At 36.4% G+C, this 19,972-nt stretch overlaps 1 protein-coding gene and 1 long non-coding RNA gene across 2 annotated transcripts in view; one reads left to right on the forward strand and one right to left on the reverse strand.

Annotated features, from left to right (window-relative positions):
• LOC140168348 (uncharacterized) overlaps window positions 1-18,194 on the reverse strand; it is a 39,471-nt gene extending 21,277 nt beyond the window's left edge. The window contains 1 exon segment of the mRNA XM_072191722.1: window positions 17,998-18,194. Coding sequence (XP_072047823.1) covers window positions 17,998-18,046 — 49 coding nt within the window. The 5' untranslated portion in view covers window positions 18,047-18,194.
• Window positions 1-19,972, forward strand: part of LOC140150325 (uncharacterized) — a 444,264-nt gene that overhangs the window by 302,708 nt on the left and 121,584 nt on the right. The gene's annotated exons all lie outside the window — the stretch shown is intronic.

Below are 19,972 nucleotides of genomic sequence, written 5' to 3' on the forward strand. Positions count from 1 at the left end.
ATCTGAGACCAACTGCCTAAATTCACCAATTCATTTTGACCCATCTACTAGTACTATATCCCTGCGATATAACAAGTGCCAACCACAGCAGCTGGAGGGAGTATCCCATTATGCTTTGGGGTACCATAATAGAACTGAATGTGCCATAGAAAATGTACACAAAATCCCTCACTTCAACTTTCAATAACTCGCTTTTAATCAGGGAAGCTTAGACTTTTGTTTGCAAATATATGACCCCTAAAGTATTGTGAAACTATCTATAGCTCTCAATATCTAAGCGGCTCTTGTTTATATTTTGTATACATTTGCTATGGGGCATACATATTTACTGCATTACATGATGGGATACTCCTTTCAGCTGCTGTGAGTGCCAACAAACATACTTCAAACCAATTGCAAAGTGAAAAAAACATGTACATCATAATTGGTCTCTTACTAGAATGTGGTCAACAATGGTAGCCACACTAAAACAAAACATATTTCAATTCAGAACACTTGAAATAGAATCAACCATCAAAACTGTATACTAAAATAAAAAGATTTTGATTACTAACAAGATTCCTTCTCAACCTAGCTCGGTTTCCCTTTTTGCAGTTCCTATTTCTTGATTTAGAATTTATGCACAGAATCTGACAAACTTGATTTCACCTTCTTTCTGTTTTGTTGTCATGGTACTACCAGTGTCATGGGATATCACATGTTTTGTTGCCTAAACATTACTGAATGAAAATACACTCATCCGATTTATAATCATTTTGTAATGATTGTCAACACGACGGGAATGATTGTGATTATAATTTTAAATCAACAATAAGGTTTCTAACTTTTCTTGAAACATGCATACCATACAATTTTTATATACCTGCCGATTGCCGAGACCCCCTTTTCCTTTCATCAAAAGATAATGGGCCTGTGTCTTAATGTGAAATATAAATATTCAGAGCCTTATTTGGTAGTTAATAACCTAATTTAGAGCATTGATTTCTACAATTTCCAAATGTTTATTTTTCCATTTTACAAAATCTATTATAATTGCACATTATTTACTCAAGCAATGACAGGAATAGCATGGTACAGAAAGGAGACAAATAATCAAATTTCCTGTTATTTTGCAAAGCTCAAAGGACAAATTTATCAAAAAAGGGTAACAATCTTGGGTATATATATATTTAATAAATAATATTGCGCTGTACTGCACTGTACTGCACTGTACATGCATACAGTGTATACTCAGACAATCACATTCTACACGAAACACAAATGTTGAAGCATTGCACCTTTCACAGGGATTGAGAATTGCAAATGATGGTGCAATCATATAAACATTTTTAGGGGATTCCTGGTGTAACACACACACACCCACAGAGCAGAGCCCGCTATAGATACACAAATATCTTGTTTGCATCTTGATTCAGAAGTTTTATTTGAACCTCAAATTAACCTTACAAATTCTATTAATAATTTGGCTCTATTTGTTACCATACCATAGTTTAGTGGCCTTTTCAAAATTAGTAAACCTGAGTGAGAGTTGCTGTTTACCCCACACACCTTTTATATCAATTATTTTAATGCTTCTATTGGCACCAAAAATAAATTAAGTACAATCTAAACAGGCATAAAAATATTTCCTCCTGAATCTGTCATGGGACGGAAATTGTCATGTAATATATAGCATGGTGATCCTGGTGAGTTCCCAGCAGCACCAGCACATACAAACTGCAAGGTTGATATACAACATCTAGTATGAACGGAACACCAAATTTCCAAAAAGGACTTTTAATAGGATACCGTTGAAAAGTTGAAACACTAGCAATTTCCCACAAACAACCTTCACTGCAGAAGCAGTGCGTACATTTGAACTGTTGAACAAAAAGCAGAATTTGAACTCATTTCTAAATTAAAAATATGCCCCACCACTTTTTGGCAATCCTTTAATAAAAAAAAAGCTATGTAGGGGTGCAATTATTCATTCCACAAATTGTGAATTTCACCTGTGCCTTCCTCCCTGGTGAATATACTGATCAATCCATAAAAATGAAGTGTCACCCTTGAAAATATTGAATAACTGGCTTCATACACACACACATATTCCCCAGCCAGAAGTATTCCAAGGGTGAGTAAGCCTTACTCATCCGAGTCATGACTGCACAATACTCACATGCTTAACATTACATCCATTGTCTTGTGCTCCAGCGCCACTTTGGAGGCACTACATAGTGTGCTATATTTTCACCTGGATCATTTTGTCTCTCAATTGACCCAAATGGAGATCATTTTAGCATCATCAGAAAGCTAATATTTTTCTCATAATCCCTGTTCAATTTTAAATGCCAAAATTTGCACATTTTGGGTATAATCACACATTATAGGTCCAACCGGGAAAATAAAAATAAAAATTTCCCAAAATAACCATTTTCACTCAAATCAAATCAAATCAAATCAAACCAAAGAATCCATTTATGATCTACAACACAATCCATATTAAAAGAGTATATTATAAAAAAGTATATAGCATAAAAAAAGTAAATAGAATATAGATAGACCATTGTAAAAAATTACAAAACAATATAGAAGAAAAAATATTGCAAATTCAAACTTTTGGGGAGAAAAATAACATATTTTGGAGAAAAAATGCGTAATTGCTAATTTTTTTAAATGGCATGGGCATTTTGCTATCAAAAATTGTGCATTCTCCCTATAATGCTGATATTATACTTTCCAACAATTGTGCTTATTATTTTGTGTATTCAAATTTTCAAAACCAGATTGTTAATTACAATTAAATTTATAGTCCGTTTTAATCCAAACATCACAAAAGTTACGTTACTAGATTAGAACAAGGACCGTTGGTAACCGTAGCGGTCGCTGCGGGACAAGGAATTCAATTTTGCAGTTATGGTGTCTTTGAAGCAGGTTTAACTTTGACCCCTATTTTGACCTGTAACCCCTCTGTGAGCTTAACCTTTGAGGGCGCTCATCTTAAAATAATGCCAGAAAGGGTATTTCCATCCACACCAAAAAAAAATTTGAAAAATTGTGTTCGGAAACCAATTTCGGACACTTTTGATGTCCAAACGATTTTTGGGAAAAAAGCGTCTTGACATCAAAAGTGTTCAGAAACCGATTTCGGACCCTTTTGATTTCCAAACAATTTTCGGGGAAAAAGCGTCTTGACATCAAAAGTGTTCGGAAGCCGATTTCGGACACTTTTGATGTCCAAACGATTTTCGGGAAAAAAGCGTCTTGGCATCGAAAGTGTTCGAAACCGATTTCGGACACTTTTGATGTCCAAACGATTGTCGGAAAAAGCGCCTTGACATAGCAAGTGTTCGAAACCGATTTCGGACACTTTTGATGTCCACACAATTTTCGGGAAAAAAGCGCCTTGACATCAAAAGTGTTAAATACCCTAATTTCCCTTAATTCTTGTCAATTTCCCTTAATTCACCTGAATTTCCCTCAATTTCCCTTAATTCTCTTCAATTTTCCCAAATTTCCTTAATTCCCTAAATTTTCCCCATTCCCTCAATTTCCTTAATTGCCCACAATTTCAATTAATTCACCTGAATTTCCCTCAATTTCCCTTAATTCCCACAAAATTGCCCTTAATTTCCCAAATTCCCCTCAATTTCCCCACTTTTCCCAAATTTCCCTTAATTGCCCAATAGGCCCTATCCCTCACCAAGTACCATAGCCATGCGACAAACAATGTTGATGCAAATAATGCCAGAAGAGTATTTGCATCCAAAAAATCTAAATTTAGAAAATGCAGAAAATTGTTGAAAATCGTGTAATGCCCCTTTAATGACCTAATTAGCGGGACAAAACTCTTTTCCAGTATGGGGCCGGTATAGGCCCTCCCCCTCGCCAAGTACCATAGCCATGCGACAAACGATGTTGACGTAACAGCATTTTTTAGAAATTGTTGAAAATAGTGTAATGCCCCTTTAATGACCTAATTAGCATATTTCGGGAGGAAACTCTTTTCCAGTATGGGGTCGGTATAGGCCCTCCCCTCACCAAGTACCATAGCCATGCGACAAGCGATGTTGACGTAACAGCATTTTTTAGAAATTGTTGAAAATCGTGTAATGCCCCTAGTTTAATGACCTAATTAGCATATTTCGGGACGAAACTCTTTTCCAGTATGGGGCCGGTATAGGCCCTCCCCCTCACTAAGTACCATAGCCATGCGACAAACGATGTTGACGTTACAGCATTTTTTAGCGTTTGTTACTAACGGACGGACGGACTAACAGACTAACGGACGGACGGACTAACGGAGAGACATGGTGACTTATAGAGCTGCTACCCGCAGCTAAAAAACTGGGTGTAACATTGGGAAAAATCGCTAATGATGAATTTGTAATTCATCCTTTGCTAGCACATCCCTTTTAAAGGGATTTTTATTATCAACTCCTCAATATCTGCATTTGACACACTTCCATGTGGGACCCTGCCTGTGAGCACAGACCTACATGTAAAGAAAGATTCTAGGGTCTGTGCTGTGAATGAGCCAGCTACCTGTACCACTGTATATCTAGTAAGGTATTTCTTCTTTTAATTTCTTCGATAAAAATGTAGTTTACAGTGTTGATTAACTAATTTGATGATAGTGGATTTTAAAAATCAGTCTGCTAGTGGCCATATGTCAATAACATTATGTCATAAGTTGGTTTGAAAAAAGTTACACATTTCAAATTGAGAGAAAAGTCACCAATTCCAATTCAAATGAAAACTAGAGCGGTTCTCGGGTTGCGCGGTTTTCAGCATACGCGGTTGGTGTGTAAGGTTGTTGGGTGATGGTATGGTAGTGGTTGTGTTTAGATGTGAGTTTCTTTTCAGAACCCTGTATGGGCGAAGCCTGGATGGTGGATGGGGAGTGTGGGGTGATTAAAGAAGGAAATATTATGGAAATGTAATAGGCCGCACAGCTGTGTAATGTTTATGTTTTACAAGATGCCCAGAGCACGGGTTGGGATATGGGATATCCCCTCGTGGTGTCGAGTTCACAACAGGTGTTGGTATTGCTTTACCAAAACAACCCGAGCCGTGTGGTGGAAGTTCAGTTTGTATGTATAGACAGTTTCCTAGCAATATTGACTGTACCCACCAAGTTTCATGCCCATACGACAGATGTTAGTCATTTGACCTCAGATGACCCCTAAGTGACCTTGGATTACCCCAAAATGACCTTCCAAACATTTGACTCTTAATGTTGACTGTACTCACCAAATTTCATGCTGTTATGTCAGTTTTTAGTAATTTGACATCAGATGACCCCTGGGTGACCTCGGATGACACCGAAATGACCTTCCAATAAAATGAATCTAAATGTTGACTATACCCACCAAGTTTCGAGCCCATATAACAGTTTTTAGTAATTTGGCCTCAAATGCCCCTGGGTGACCTCGGATGACCCCGAAATGACCTTCCAAAAATTTTACTCTAAGTGTTGACTATACCCACCAAGTTTCGTGCCATTATGACAGTTTTTAGTCATTTGACCTCAGATGAACCCTGGGTGACCTTGGATGACCCCGAAATCTATTCAGCTCTACAAATACAACTGACCAAGTTTAGGCGATACACCATGTTGTTAAAACCCCTGTAGACCCTATAAGGGAACAAACCAAAAGATTGATGACGTCCTATAAGCGTAACTAGTTTCATTTCTCAGCCAACCCCCTCCCTCCCTGCCAGAAACGTAATAATGAAATGTTGAAAATTTTGACATAATAATAATAATAACAAAAAACAGAAGGGGAAAATGGGGAGAAACGGGAGGGAAATTATGATTTCCTTTCTCCATGCTCAAAATTAAATGTTGAGAGTTTCATTTTTCGTTGGAAAGGGTGTGCCCGAAAGTGATTGCGTATTAAAACAAACGTTAACAAACAAAAACAAAATTCCCTGAATTGTTATGCCAAAAATAAAAAAATTTAATCTTGTAAATTTTTGGCTCTATGTAAAGTTTGGAAGGATTTTTGTTTCTCAAAAAAGAAACAAAATCTGGGGTCATAATGAGTCAAAAGATGTGTTTTATACAGTAAATGAAGTAAAAATTATGATGCTTGCAGTGATTATGCCACGTTATTAAATTTCTAATCTTAATATTTCGTCTTTTTGTCAAAATTCAAAAAGTATTTAGTTTTGTTTAGTTGTGGCGTTAAAATACCCAAACAATTAAGTTTCTGACGAAACAGTTCTTTCAGGGACACCCTGTATATAGCATGTTTGTACTACAGTATCGATTTTATTGAAGGTCACTGGTAAGTAAACACTTGATAGTCTGTGCCTCGGGCCAGACTGTATGTGGCTATCACGATGTTTGTTCGGATCGCCCGACACAAATTGGCTGTGTAGGAGACTAGGTCTGTGCAAACAAATTAACGACTTTATAGCGGGCGCGAGTGTTTCCAAAAAGCAACACAAAAGCAAAAAAAAAATACACCCATTGCCCGCTATCCACCGTACGAAATAAAAGACTCTAATCATGTACCGCACGAAATGAACGACTCTAATCAGCTGCGGCAATTCCCCAATGGTGGATAGGCCTATACTATACACGTATTCTTATTCGTGCATTTGACAGACTTAGTTGTTTTTGTTTTTGTTAAATATCTCCTCTCCTGAACACATATTATTATAGAAAATCTATCTACTTCTTCATTCGATTACATACTATATACCCTGCAACTTTCAATCTATACAGTGGCTAGATAAACCCTTAAACGTGCGAACAAATATTGCAAAACAAAATTAAAGTATGGCTCTCCGCCTATGGCTCCGCCCATACAATAATTTTTATTCTATACATGTATCCAATTAACATTCATGAAGTAAACATATTTAAAAAGCTGCCTTTATAAGAATACAGAACGTGTTAACATCAAATGTTATTATACAGGGTGTGTATGAATTATACAGGGTGTAACATAAAAACATTTTCCAAGTATTTTTTCTCTGAAAGTACTTGATTAAAAACTAATAGAACAATAAAAAGGCAAAAAATCCAGTCTTCCCATCATCTCTCGTTAAAATATACAGGGTGGTCAAAATCATGAAGATGAAATAAATGGAAAATAGGGGTTTAATTAATTGGCACCTAATTAATAATTTAATTAGGTCTTTGATTACAAATAATGTTTCTTAAATAGTTTAATGTGTTATTAATTGCAATTTGTGTGAATTTTGAAACACCAAAGAGTTAGACTTTTCCAGATATGACACTTAAAAGAAGGCACCGTTTTGACCGATTTACGGGTAGGTGGCTGCATTGTGTGTAAACTGTATATAGGATGATTTTAAAACTAAATTAGCACTCGAGTTAAACAATTATTTAATGAGATTTTTTGTTACAACTCATATTTCATTAGTTAAACGTGTTCTTGATTGCAATACATGTGAATGTTGAGACCCCCAAGAGTTAGACTTTTCCAGATATGACTCTTTAAAAAAGGCATCATTTTGATCAATTTGTACATGTATGTAATGGTTGCTCCCCCACCGACACTCGGACTGCTCCCCCACCGAGTCCAATCTTGACTACTTGGACTAGGTTTTTTTTTTCAAGAAGACAGTACAATGTATTAGCAATACAATGACACCTTACTTAAGGTGGTACTACACCCCTTGATAAATTTGTCACTATTTTTGCATTTTTCTCAAAAAATAATAACGCACTGGTAAAACTTATGGGCAAGGAATCCAGTTCCTACACTGGAATTTCAGTGACTCAAGACAAGCGGTACATTATTTATGATAAGAAAAGAGGTACCGTACCGCTAGAATGTACTTCATTTCTTTTATAATGAAACACTTGTCTTGAATCACTGAAATTTCAAAGTAATTGATTCCTTGCCCTATAATATACATAACTTTTGTTACAGTGTGTAGTTATTTTTTTTTTTTTTTTTTATTTTAGTCACAAAATTTATCAGTGGGTGTAGTATGACCTTAAGGAAATAGCTAGTACTTCCAACTTAGATTTATGTCTGAACACAAAAATAAAAATATTTGTAATTATATACCTCATATACGGTCATTTTCACGGTAAAGGGTGTAACTTTCGATTTTTAACATTTTGATCCGTAGTGTTCTATAAATAAAGCCACAGAATTCCATGATTTTTGGCCACATAAGTCATCTAGTTAGCAGCTACCTTGGGTAGCATAATCATCTTCGGGAGTTACTGCGTTCAGTTTTAGAAGGCTTAAATGTACCTAATATTGCCAAAAAAAAAACTATAAAAAACAGTAACATTTTTGTAAAACCCTGTGTTTTCTTCAGTTAGTTCATGGATAATTTTTCTTATCCTGAAAGTACGGTCATATGTTCAGTAAACACTGCCACATTAGATTTAATTGTGAACAGCCCTGTATTTTTGAGTACCGGACTTCGATATTTGTCGTTTCGGAGGCTTCATTTTCCGTTAACAATTGTTAACAAACTTTGTGGGTTTAGCTTTGGTTCATAATTCTTGGTTATTTCTTCACTTCTTCTTGATTCATAACAGTTGATATCTTAACTTGAAATGGGTAACAAAAATTAGTCGATTTGCAAGCTTTTAAAATTTTTATAAAATCTTGACTTCAAAGAGCCGATTTTCCGTTAACTTTTTTGATTTCTTCGAAACAAACTGTTCAGCAAGCTTGGGCAAATATAAATAAAAGAGCTCATCCAATCTATTTATCAAAATGTAGCAAAGTAGATCCTCAAGTCACTTGTTTTTAAATCGTGGAGATATATATCACCATTTGAAAATGGGACCCAATATAAACTTTCCGTTAACAATTGAAGCCTCCAAAACAAATGAAGCCTCCGAAACAACAATAAGGTTAATTATCATCTATGCATATCTAAATTGGTGTGTTCCATATTGATATCTGCATTGTAATTGTTACATGATATGTGCAGAATGTCATAAATTAAAAAAAAATTTGATATTATGGTTAATGTTTGAAAAATATACTGATACCCAAGAAAGCCCGTTTCGGAGGCTTCACATGCAAATGGGTGAAAAAATTACAATGTGATAAATCTACAATATCTTCCATAGAATCATTGATTCAATACACACAAGAAAATAACAGCTTAGATGATCCCAACAGTGTTGTTTTCAAAAAACTACTTCTGCAATGTTTAACCATTGTTAACATGAAGCCTCCGAAACAAAAAAAATGACTTGCTGTGATAATTTAATTTTTGTCACAACTGAAATTCAATACTTAGAAGCAAAGCAGGAAAATTGGTAATTGTGATATTTTTTACCTATTTTTTCATGTCAACTTGTAGTAGTTAGCCAAATATTTTACTTTTATGATCACCTGTGTTGTTAACTGAAGCCTCCGAAACACAAATCGCTTGAATTGCCAATTCTAAAAATAACTCCAATTTCTGTGAAACTTGGCTGGGAGGTTCCTTTCATCAAGTAGTATTTGTACATGAAGTTAGACATTCAAATTATATAGGAACCCAATTAAAACTTAAAAAATATGTTTAAGGTTGGGAAATTTCCATTGCAAATGACCCTTGATGTTAAAAATTTTCAAAACTGCAATTACAAACATAGCAAAACATGGTATAAAATTTAACTTATATCTGTTGACTTACTTTGGAATGGGATTTCACATGTATTCCAGCTTTCATGTCATAATTTTCTGAGCTTATGTAAAATACATTTTTTCTTAGATTTTAACCAAAATGTTATGGAAATGTCAACATTTTTATCAGAAATCAAAAGGTTTAAGCTTTGAAACATTATTTTACTGGAATTTAAGTTGCTTCTATGCATGATTTCAGTAAACAGAAACATATTTAAGTGGTTTGAAATTTTGACCCTAAAAATCAAAAGTTACACCCTTTACTGTGAAAATGATAGATTCCTGTCATCTGATTGGTTGAAAGTGCAGTCATTGAATTAACTATGCCCTCAGCTCAAAAGGAACCATGGACCAGTCATGGAAATGAACTATGGACCGGTCATGTGTGTCCTGATTAAACTGCGCAATCGCAACATCCAATTGAGAAAAATGCAAAAATAGGCACAAAATTGGCCAGGGGTGTAGTACGGTACCCCCTTAATATAAGACCTGAGCCCGACTGATACGATGTTTGGAGGGATATAGAGGGTTCATGCCTTGGTAATATACCTTTGTATTGAACAGCATTATGAATATCATCAAAATTGACACACACAATTCAAGATTGTTTTTAACATTTATTTCAATTATCTTTTAACAATTTTTGTCACATCATACAACAATATCATTTTCCATGTTGTACCTCCGATTTCAGACTCTAATTTAAAGCTCTGCCAGACATGCATCATGTACCTTGATTACTAGTTCACTACATGTCAAATGAATTTGTCTTTGGTGGAAATTCTGTAGTCAGTTACAGTGAGTGTTTTACATAAATAAATAAATTACATAAATAAGTACTTCACATTATAATTTTGCCTTGGTACTTGAAAGAAAAAGTGATCTATCGACAAGCAATCAATTTCACGATTTCAATCTTTCTTTTGGGCCGATTTTTGTTTCTTGCTAACATTTAAAGCCAGTCAGTGAAAGCATCACCAATTAAGACATCATGACATGTAAGATAGGCTAGCATTACCAAACATATGCAAGATAATAATTTGGGCGAGCCACTGCAATCGGCGTATCGTGCAGCACATAGCACAGAGACGGCATTATTAAAGGTCAAAGATGATATTATGACATCTCTTCATCATCGACAAGGGTCTTTCTTGTGTTATTAGACTTGAGTGCCGCCTTTGACACGGTCAACCATAACATCCTTTTTCAGCGAATGCATCAAGAACTTGGTATCAGTGGCATAGCCCTTCAGTGGATGAAATCATATTTCAGCGGACGAACCACCAGTGTATGTGTAAATGGTTGCCAATCAGCGAAGTGTGCCCTCGACTACGGTCTGCCTCAAGGGTCAATTGTTGGTCCCATATCTTTCAGCATCTACACCATCCCAATTGGAAGAATCATACGCGAACACCGCCTTTCTTACCATCTTTATGCAGATGCGTGCAACTGTATACCAAATTTGACCCGGCATGTCAGTCGTCCATTGATCGTTCACTCTCCTCTCTTACATCATGCATTGGTGACATTCAATCATGGATGACGTGCAATATGCTTCAACTCAATCGTGAGAAGACTGAATTCTTCATCGCCGCTTCATCTCATGTTAAGAACCAGATGCCTGCTGTCACACTCCAAATTGGAAATGAGGCCATTGAACCATCGGAAACAGTCCGAAATCTTGGTGTTATCTTTGATAACTGCATGACTATGCGTATTCAAATTTCTTCACTCACACGCAGTGTTTCATTCCACCTTCGCAATATCTCTCGCATTAGACGATTCTTGGACTTTGATACTAGTAATGACATTATGACATGGTCTCAGATTTGAAGCAGGTTTCACTGCCAAAGTGTGTAAAAATTCACCCCAGAGTGAAAATAGCTATGTTTAATTTCTAAGGTGTCTTTTCTAGGGTAAAATTGTTTGTAGAACATGATTTTTTTTGTCAAAGCGCGTGTATCGTACATCGTTTTGCTACAAAATGTTGATTTGTGTCCGATTTTGCCCGAAAAATGCACTTTTTGGGTGACAAAAATTTTCACATGCCAACTTTGTATACTAATAGAGTCTACAATATACATAGATATGGCCCTTTAAAATGTAAACATATCAGCTGAGGGTACTATTTGATGGATTCAGGTATTTGTTTTTGCGATTGACTTAATCATTTGCGCCAGAATCATTCAAATATGACATGCCTCGTGACAATTGACATGCCAAAATAAGCCATTTTCGGCAAACAAATTGATTTGAAAAATCATAACTCTTGATAGGAAGGTGTTACAGTGATGGTTGACCTACCAGTCTATGCAGTATTGAATGGGCTTTCATTTGATACCTAACTTTGTTCATTTTAACTAAGGGAAAGACTTGCAAAATGTAAAAATGTTTCCCCTACCCCTTAAAATTTTGATGTGTGTAAAAATTCCCGCCATTTATAAAAATCAGGATTACAAGAAAACTACAAGAGCTATAGGCTTGAAAAACTAATCAGTTATGCACAGCAAAAGTTCCTACTTGGGTATAACATTAATATCTTTCCATTCCTTCTCAATTTTCTTTTCTAATTTTTTTATCAATTTGTGACATCTGTAAATTACGTAAAATTTGGCATTTCGAAAAATCGCAAAAAAAAAAAATATGAGGGCGACATGTTTAAAAAACTAATCAGTTATTCCCATGATACAGTACTACAGGGATATAGTACCAAACTTGTGCTAAAATGTATATTTTTTGAGTTCTAATTTTTTTATCAAATTGACTCACCACCCCATTTTTGAGCAAAATCTGGAACAATTAGTACCTGTAATATTGCGCAATCATGTGACCTATATTCAATGTGTGTGCACCAATCAGATGTCAGACTTGCACTACAACATGATGTGAGCCTTGCAGAGCCTTTATAAGTGTGCCAATAGAGTTCAAATATGTTGTGATGATGTTGTCACTTATGGATCTCATATTTTTATTTCCGTCAAAAGCATATGCCTCTACTGTAATGCTCATATCAGGAAAACAATGACAGATTTTGCATTTCTGACTTCAGAAAAACTAATCAGTTATTCCCATGATACAGTACTACAGGGATATAGTATCAAACTTGTGCTAAAATGCATATTTTTAGAGTTCTAATTTTTTTATCAAATTGACTCGCCACCCCATTTTTGAGCAAAATCGGGAACAATTAGTACCTGTAATATTGCACAATCATGTGACCTATATTCAATGTGTGTGCACCAATCAGATGTCAGACTTGCACTACAACATGATGTGAGCCTTGCAGAGCCTTTATAAGTGTGCCAATAGAGTTCAAATATGTTGTGATGATGTTGTCACTTATGGATCTCATATTTTTATTTCCGTCAAAAGCATATGCCTCTACTGTAATGCTCATATCAGGAAAACAATGACAGATTGTGCATTTCTGACTTCAGAAATGAATTCTGCACAAAATTTCAGTCTAGAAAACATATTTAAAACAATATTTTTTGAAACTTTATATTTTGCCATTTTTGGCAGTCAAACCTGCTTCAAATCTGAAACCGTGTCTTATCCGCTCACTTATCTTATCCAGGCTTGATTATGGCAATGTTCTCCTCATGGGTGCCAACACTACTGATATCGCTCGCCTTCAGACCCTCCAAAACTGGGCTGCTAAAATCATCTTTTGTGCGAAGAAAAGGGACCATGTATCGCCGCTTTTACATCAGCTCCACTGGTTGTCTGTAGAGGATAGAATAACATTCAAAGCCATGCTGTATGTTTTTAAATGCCTTGCCGGCATTGGACCAGAATACCTGTCATCATGTCTGGAATTTAAGAATCCTCATGAGGGCCTTAGATCCGCCTCAGATCGCACTTTTCGTTTGAATGTGCCGATCATACTGAAGTTGGACTTTTAAATCCGCTGCCGACAAGGCATTTACATACAATGCACCTCTGATCTGGAACAATTTACCGTCATCTGTGCGAAGTGCTGAAACAGTCTCTGCCTTTAAAAAAGGCCTCAAAACCCACCTGTTTCATAAACATAATTTTGCTTGCTTCATTTTTCTTTTGTTTTTCAATTGTTTCTTGTATATATTTTGCATATGTTTTTGGTTTTTCACGCTGTGATCTTTTGAAATGGCGTGTAACAAAAGCTCTCATGTATGTATGTATGTACATGTATGTAGCAGTCACTTGCGCACATGTATGTTAACATTGGGTTTAATTTCTTGTGTATTGTTCACTGTACCATGTACGAAAATTCGGAAAGCATATGCTGTTGCATCTTGTATCAGTAGTATTGCACACGCTTTAAGGTGGGAAGCACTACACCCCTTGTATAGACAACATATTTATGTAGGTTTCCTTGACCAATCTTTTCTTTTAAGGGGGTACTACACCTCTCGATAAATTTGTGTCTATTTTTGCATTTTCTCAAAAACTAATAACAAAGTGGTAACAAAAGTTATGCATATTATAGGGGCAAGGCATCCAATTACTACACTGGAATTTCAGTGACCTAAGACAAGCGGTTCGTTATTTATGTTAAGAATTAAGGTGCCGTTAAGGTGTACCTCATTTCCTAGCATATATACTGAACCGCTTGTCTTGTGTCACTGAAATTTCAGTGTAGTAATTTGATTCCTTTCCCCAATAATATACATAACTTTTGCTGTGTGTTATTATTTTTTGAGAAAAATGCAAAAATAGTCACAAATTTACCACAGGGGTGTAGTACCCCCTTAAATTTCTATGTAAAGATGTATAGTGTTTGGGCCCTGGTTTAGGCCAATTTGGCTGATGCAAATGTGTTGACTACTATGCGTGGGAAATACAACCAATACAAGATACAACAGAAGAGGCTTTTCCATTCAGTGAACAATAAACAAGAAATGAAATCCAATGTGAACATAGCTGCACAAGCAACTGATAGCCTATCTTTAGTGTTGATGCTTTCAGGCTTTAAATGATAGCAAAAAAATGGAAATCGCCCCAAAGGAAAGATTTAAATCGTGAAATTGATCGCCACATCTTAATGGATTCACATTATCCTCCGGCGGAAATGTCAAACTGTCAATCTACTAGTGGACTGGTTTTTAAATCCACTCTCATCAAACTAATCAAAACTGTAAACTACAATTTTATCCAAGAAATAAAAGAAGAAATACTTAATATTGCTTAGTTTCAATAACCGATCAAGTCGCCTTGATGGTGTATTTCCGATTATTTTTCCAAGACGCGAGTATCGCCATTAGGCATGGCCCGGTAACCTGGATAAAATTTAACTCAATCGATCGTCCAATCCTAGTTCACCTGAGTGATCATGTGATGTGGTCTGTCAATTAATGGAATCGTGTCGGAACAAGGATTGTTACTTGTAAACAAATCGTTTCGCCTTCACGTTAAGAAATTAAATTTACGATCTTTTGATAATTAGTTACGGATCATTTTGTATGAGAGATTGAGAATGTGGGCCAGGATGCTGGCCATCCATCCATGCAATTGAAAGATGCAATTGAAAGATGGCAGATATAATGCACCCTCACTACATTCGGGTCTGTGAGGGTGCTTGATCAGGCATAGTTAACTACTAAGGTTTGCATTATACCTGTAATAGGGCAAGGAATCCAGCCCCGGGGAATCCAGTTATTACTACACTGGAATTGCAGTGACTCAAGCGGTATGTTCCTTTTGTATTATAGGTATCCCAGGCAAACCTTAGTTAACACATTTGCTAGTCAGCGAAATTCGCCGAGACCGGGGCCCAAACACAATGCATATTTACATAGAAATTTGAATTTTTTCGAGAACAGGTCGGTGAAGGAAACCTACATAAATATGTTTTCTATACTTCACTTGACCCAAATATATGATTTTTTATGGTGATAATCAAGTCGCACATGGAATTTTAGTGGGATTTTGATAAAAAAGCTGCTATCGCCATGAGACTAAGATCTAGAAACACCCCGAAATGCCGCTTTGGGGAATTTTGCTAGCTGAATCTTTTTGATGAAAGTCAATCTTTGACAAGATGTAACTTTGCTACGGAAAGTGCTATGAAAAAAAGGTTTTCAGTATAGGCTTTGTTTACTCAAGGGCTTTATTGATATATAAAATGATGTCAGTTTGATGGCAAATTTGAATTCACCTAGCATACCTATATTTAGAGAATAAATGATAGGATTTTGTCTTTTGCCTATCCAATATCGTGTCATAATGGATGGGCTGGCCAATATTTTGAGTAGTGGATACTACGATAAAAATATTGGCCAGCCCATCCATTATGACACGATATTGATAGGCAAAAGACAAAATCCTATCATTTATTCTCATTCTTATTCAGTTTTAATGTATTTTTGCACAAAAACTGCCTTTTTCAGAAAAAAATAAAGTTACTTCTGTGAGGACATCCCTGTTGTTTTAAATGAACGAAACCATCACGAACATCTAAGCCGCCGAATCGCGTTCTTAGTTCTCGCATGTGTATTACGCGAACGCATTATCGCATAATCATTGAAGCGTGTCGCCCATTGGCGTGGCGGCGCGCCTGACTAATATCACTATCAACTATTGTGAGATATTATACACCAGAAAACCAATCAAATTATGTGAATTCTTTACAAGACGCACCCATTGAATAAGAATATATTAGTAATCCAATGATGAACATTTAACTTTTGTTACGAATAATGGGCAAAATGATGTCATCTCAGCACATCTGTTGTGATGTTGTGACGAAATTTGTTTTGGCCTAGCTTGAACTGGCACTAAACTTCAGTGAAGTTTGAACTATCAGTTTCACTCCTGAAGTCACATGGTCAATTTGTGCAACAACATTCAGTCATTCAGTCATCCGAGCGGTTAAGGCATTGCGCTGCCGGCCAGGAGATACGATCGACGAGGGTTCGAGCCTTGGGCTTGCCTTAGGTGAAAATTCTCTTCCCTCCCAAAAGTTCCTATATGGTCGGGAATCCTTCAATTAGGTTCAGTAATTTAATTTCAGAATTTAATTGAAGAATTTCTTCTCGCCCCCCATACATATACGTCGAACAACTGAATACATGCACAACGTACGGACCAATATATTTTTGTAAACATTTTAGGCCTATAACAAAATGTATATTTTCGTACAATTGTACAACTATCGTTTCTACCCTATATGACCTATAAAAGTTACCTGTTATCAAAGTGTCTGCAAGAAACTGTTCATCTCACGTTTTTTTGATGCTGAAAAGTCACGATATTCACGCAGGGACAGGCCGAAAACCTTACCTCGATCGTAAAATCCAGCCCATGCATGTCATAAATAATTCATTATTGTATTGTGTAAATGTCACTGATTGTGTCGACGTATTGTTATTGCACCTGTTACAGCGGAAGTCATGCTGAATTTATACTCGATCGCTGGATCACCATGTGAATTCGCTTATTAAAAAAAAAAAACCTCTACGACCAGGTTGTTAAGCATCGAAAGCACGCTGACTGGCTTAGCTTAGCAAATATCCAATTATTTTTGTAAACCAATCAGGTTAGACGTACTTTACTGGCGGGTCACATTAATTCATACCGTAAAAGGCCGTCGCCTTCATTGATTGGCTAACGATTGCGATGAATGGTGTTTGCAACCAATCACAAAACGGGTTACAAATAAATAAGGCGCCCATCGGAAATTTTGTGTGACGTCATGCCACGAGGTAGCCGGAGGCTTCGCTTTTCTGCTAGCTTTAAAAGCGAGCGAGTGGTATAAAGTCAGTTTCACAGCTGTGATTTATGGAGCATATCATAAAATCTCTGAGCACATACACAGCGGATTTGACAGATAAAAATGACATTTGCAATTCTGAGCAACGGGATTCCATGAAATTGAAGATTATGTAAGCCCAAGTTATTCTACAGGATCGGTAATAATTAACAGCTGGTCTGCAGTATTTGAAGTGCATATTGAAGTTTGTAAGTTTGTGACTTCGTACGTTATGTGCAATAGATATTACAGGAAGCTTAAATTGGCACGCTTTCCTGCAATTTGTCTGTCGCTTACGAAAGTTATTGGGAGTTCAGGGCACGTCACACCGAGTGTGACGTGACCTCGCTGGGCATGATAGTGGCTGTGGGAAATTCGTGGCTGTGCACGTTAAAGTGTCAGAGCTATTCGAAAAGAGAAGGGGGATCATCCCCGGTTCTGATATCTGCACTCAACCCTCTAGGTTCAAGAGGACGAGATGGGCGCGATACAACTGTTCATAGGTTGTCTACCCATAAAATCCTGTAGAAATGTAGAAATGACAAATCAATGTCAATTGTCGATCACGCACCGTGCAGTGCCAGTGTGTAGCATGCGCGCACCTGACCATCCATAGCTTAGGAAAGTTAAAACTGTAATCAATTAAAAAAAACGGCCTACCTTTAGGGACATCAAGGATGGAAAACGCCTCTTGTCGTGTGAGACCCATCTTCTTTCGGCAATATTTACGCAATAGTTTCTTCCGTCATATCATTTTTTCGGAACAAACAAAGTTACGGCCATTCATTTCATGTCAGTCGCCATGCTTATTTCTAGGGATGGGCGATCTTCATTTCTTCAGCTGGCAAAGATTTCGAAGCTCCAAGGAAGAAGGAAGACTTATTTTTGACCAGAGGCTAATAATTACAACCAAAGATAGAGAGTCGGAGCCGAGAGTCGGAGAGTCGACAGTCAGGGCCCGGGCAGGTTTAGGGGCCTATAAAAACAAAAGAAAGGAGACAAAACTAGTGATGGAAAAAAGATGGTCATCGGGTATGACTTTTAAAATAGGAGGTCATCGGATGGGCCCTAGGCTATATTCAACTTCAAAAAAGGCGGGGTGGGACCTAGGCTATTGATTCAATTTTTAGGCCTACACGCTAGTGTATTTTTCAAGTGAAATAATTCTAAACATTTGTTTTAGGTTAAATAACTCACTGAAACCACTTTCTCATCATTTTGGCTCATTCTTTTGAAGTTATATAGGCCTAGACGTAACCCGAAAAGGGCATTAACCAATTTTCGAGTCTTGTAAATAATAATATTCATTCAATTCAAAAAGACTTTGGCATTTTGGTTTTTGCACGTCACCGCTGACGTCATACCACTCTTTAAACACACAAGCTGAAATGATAGGAACAAGCACACATGTTTCAGAGCTAAACGGCTGTTACAATAGGAGCTAATAGGGCCTGGGCCTGTGTGCTTAATAGACCGTACCGGTACCCTTAAGGCAATGAAGTGAAATAATTCTAAACATTTGTTTTAGGTTAAACATAGGCCTTTTTGAAGGAGTAGGCCTATGGGTTAAATAACTCACAGAGAGCACTTTGTCATCATTTTGGCTCAGTCTCTTTGGTTATAGACGTAACTCGAAAAAGGGCCTATTTTCCCAATTTCGAGTTTTGAAACTCGAAAATGGGAAAATTGACCAATTTACGAGTCTTGTAAATATTCCTTAAATTCAAAAAGATTTTGGACTTTAAGTTTTTGCATGTCATGCCACACTTTAAAACACGCAAGCTGAAATGATACACACTTAACGGGTCAAAATATCAACCCTTTTACAAGGTCACTTTTCGGGGTCAAATTTTGACCCCGTATTTTTGTGTGTGTAGGAACAAGCACACAGGTTGTTTCAGAGCTAAACGGCTGTTATTTTTATATAATAGTGGCTATGTACTAAGACCGTACCCTTAAGGTAAGAGCAGCTCTTTAAAGTGAAATCATATGAAACTCGAAAATAAAACTCGAAAATGAAACTCGAAAATGAAAAGGAAAAAGGAAAGTCGAAAATGAAACTCGAAACTCGATGATGAAACTCAAAACTCGAAAATGAAACTCAAAACTCGAAAATGAAGCTCGAAAATGAAACTCGAAACTCAAAATGAAATTTGAAACTCGAAAATGAAACTCGAAATTCGAAACTTGAAGATTAATAACACACAAAAGATCGATTATTTCTATAGGTTGTATTCGAAATCACAGTAATTCGAAATGAAGTAGGCCTATACTGAATTATACCATAGCTCGATGGTTGAACATTTTGGCAGTTGCAAGTGAAAAATGGTTAAATCAAACCGGACATAGGCCTATATCTAAATAAAAAAACACACGATGTGCCTTATAGAGGTGGGAAAAAATGTAAAAAGAAAAAAAAACTATCATGGACGAACTTTTTCTCGGTGTGTAAAAATAAAAAATCTTACCGTAAAAGACAAAAATTTCATGGCCAATTTTAACACCAGGACTTGTAAAGGTAGGCCTATATAAAATTATTGTTTTTTATTTGACCGAGAAAATTAATTTCAACGCAAAAAGGTGTATCACTGAATTGTGTTAATTTCAACATGACTCGATCGACTTAAAGCCATAT

The sequence above is a fragment of the Amphiura filiformis genome, chromosome 1 (assembly GCF_039555335.1).
Source record: "Amphiura filiformis chromosome 1, Afil_fr2py, whole genome shotgun sequence".
NCBI classification, from domain to species: Eukaryota; Metazoa; Echinodermata; class Ophiuroidea; order Amphilepidida; family Amphiuridae; genus Amphiura; species Amphiura filiformis.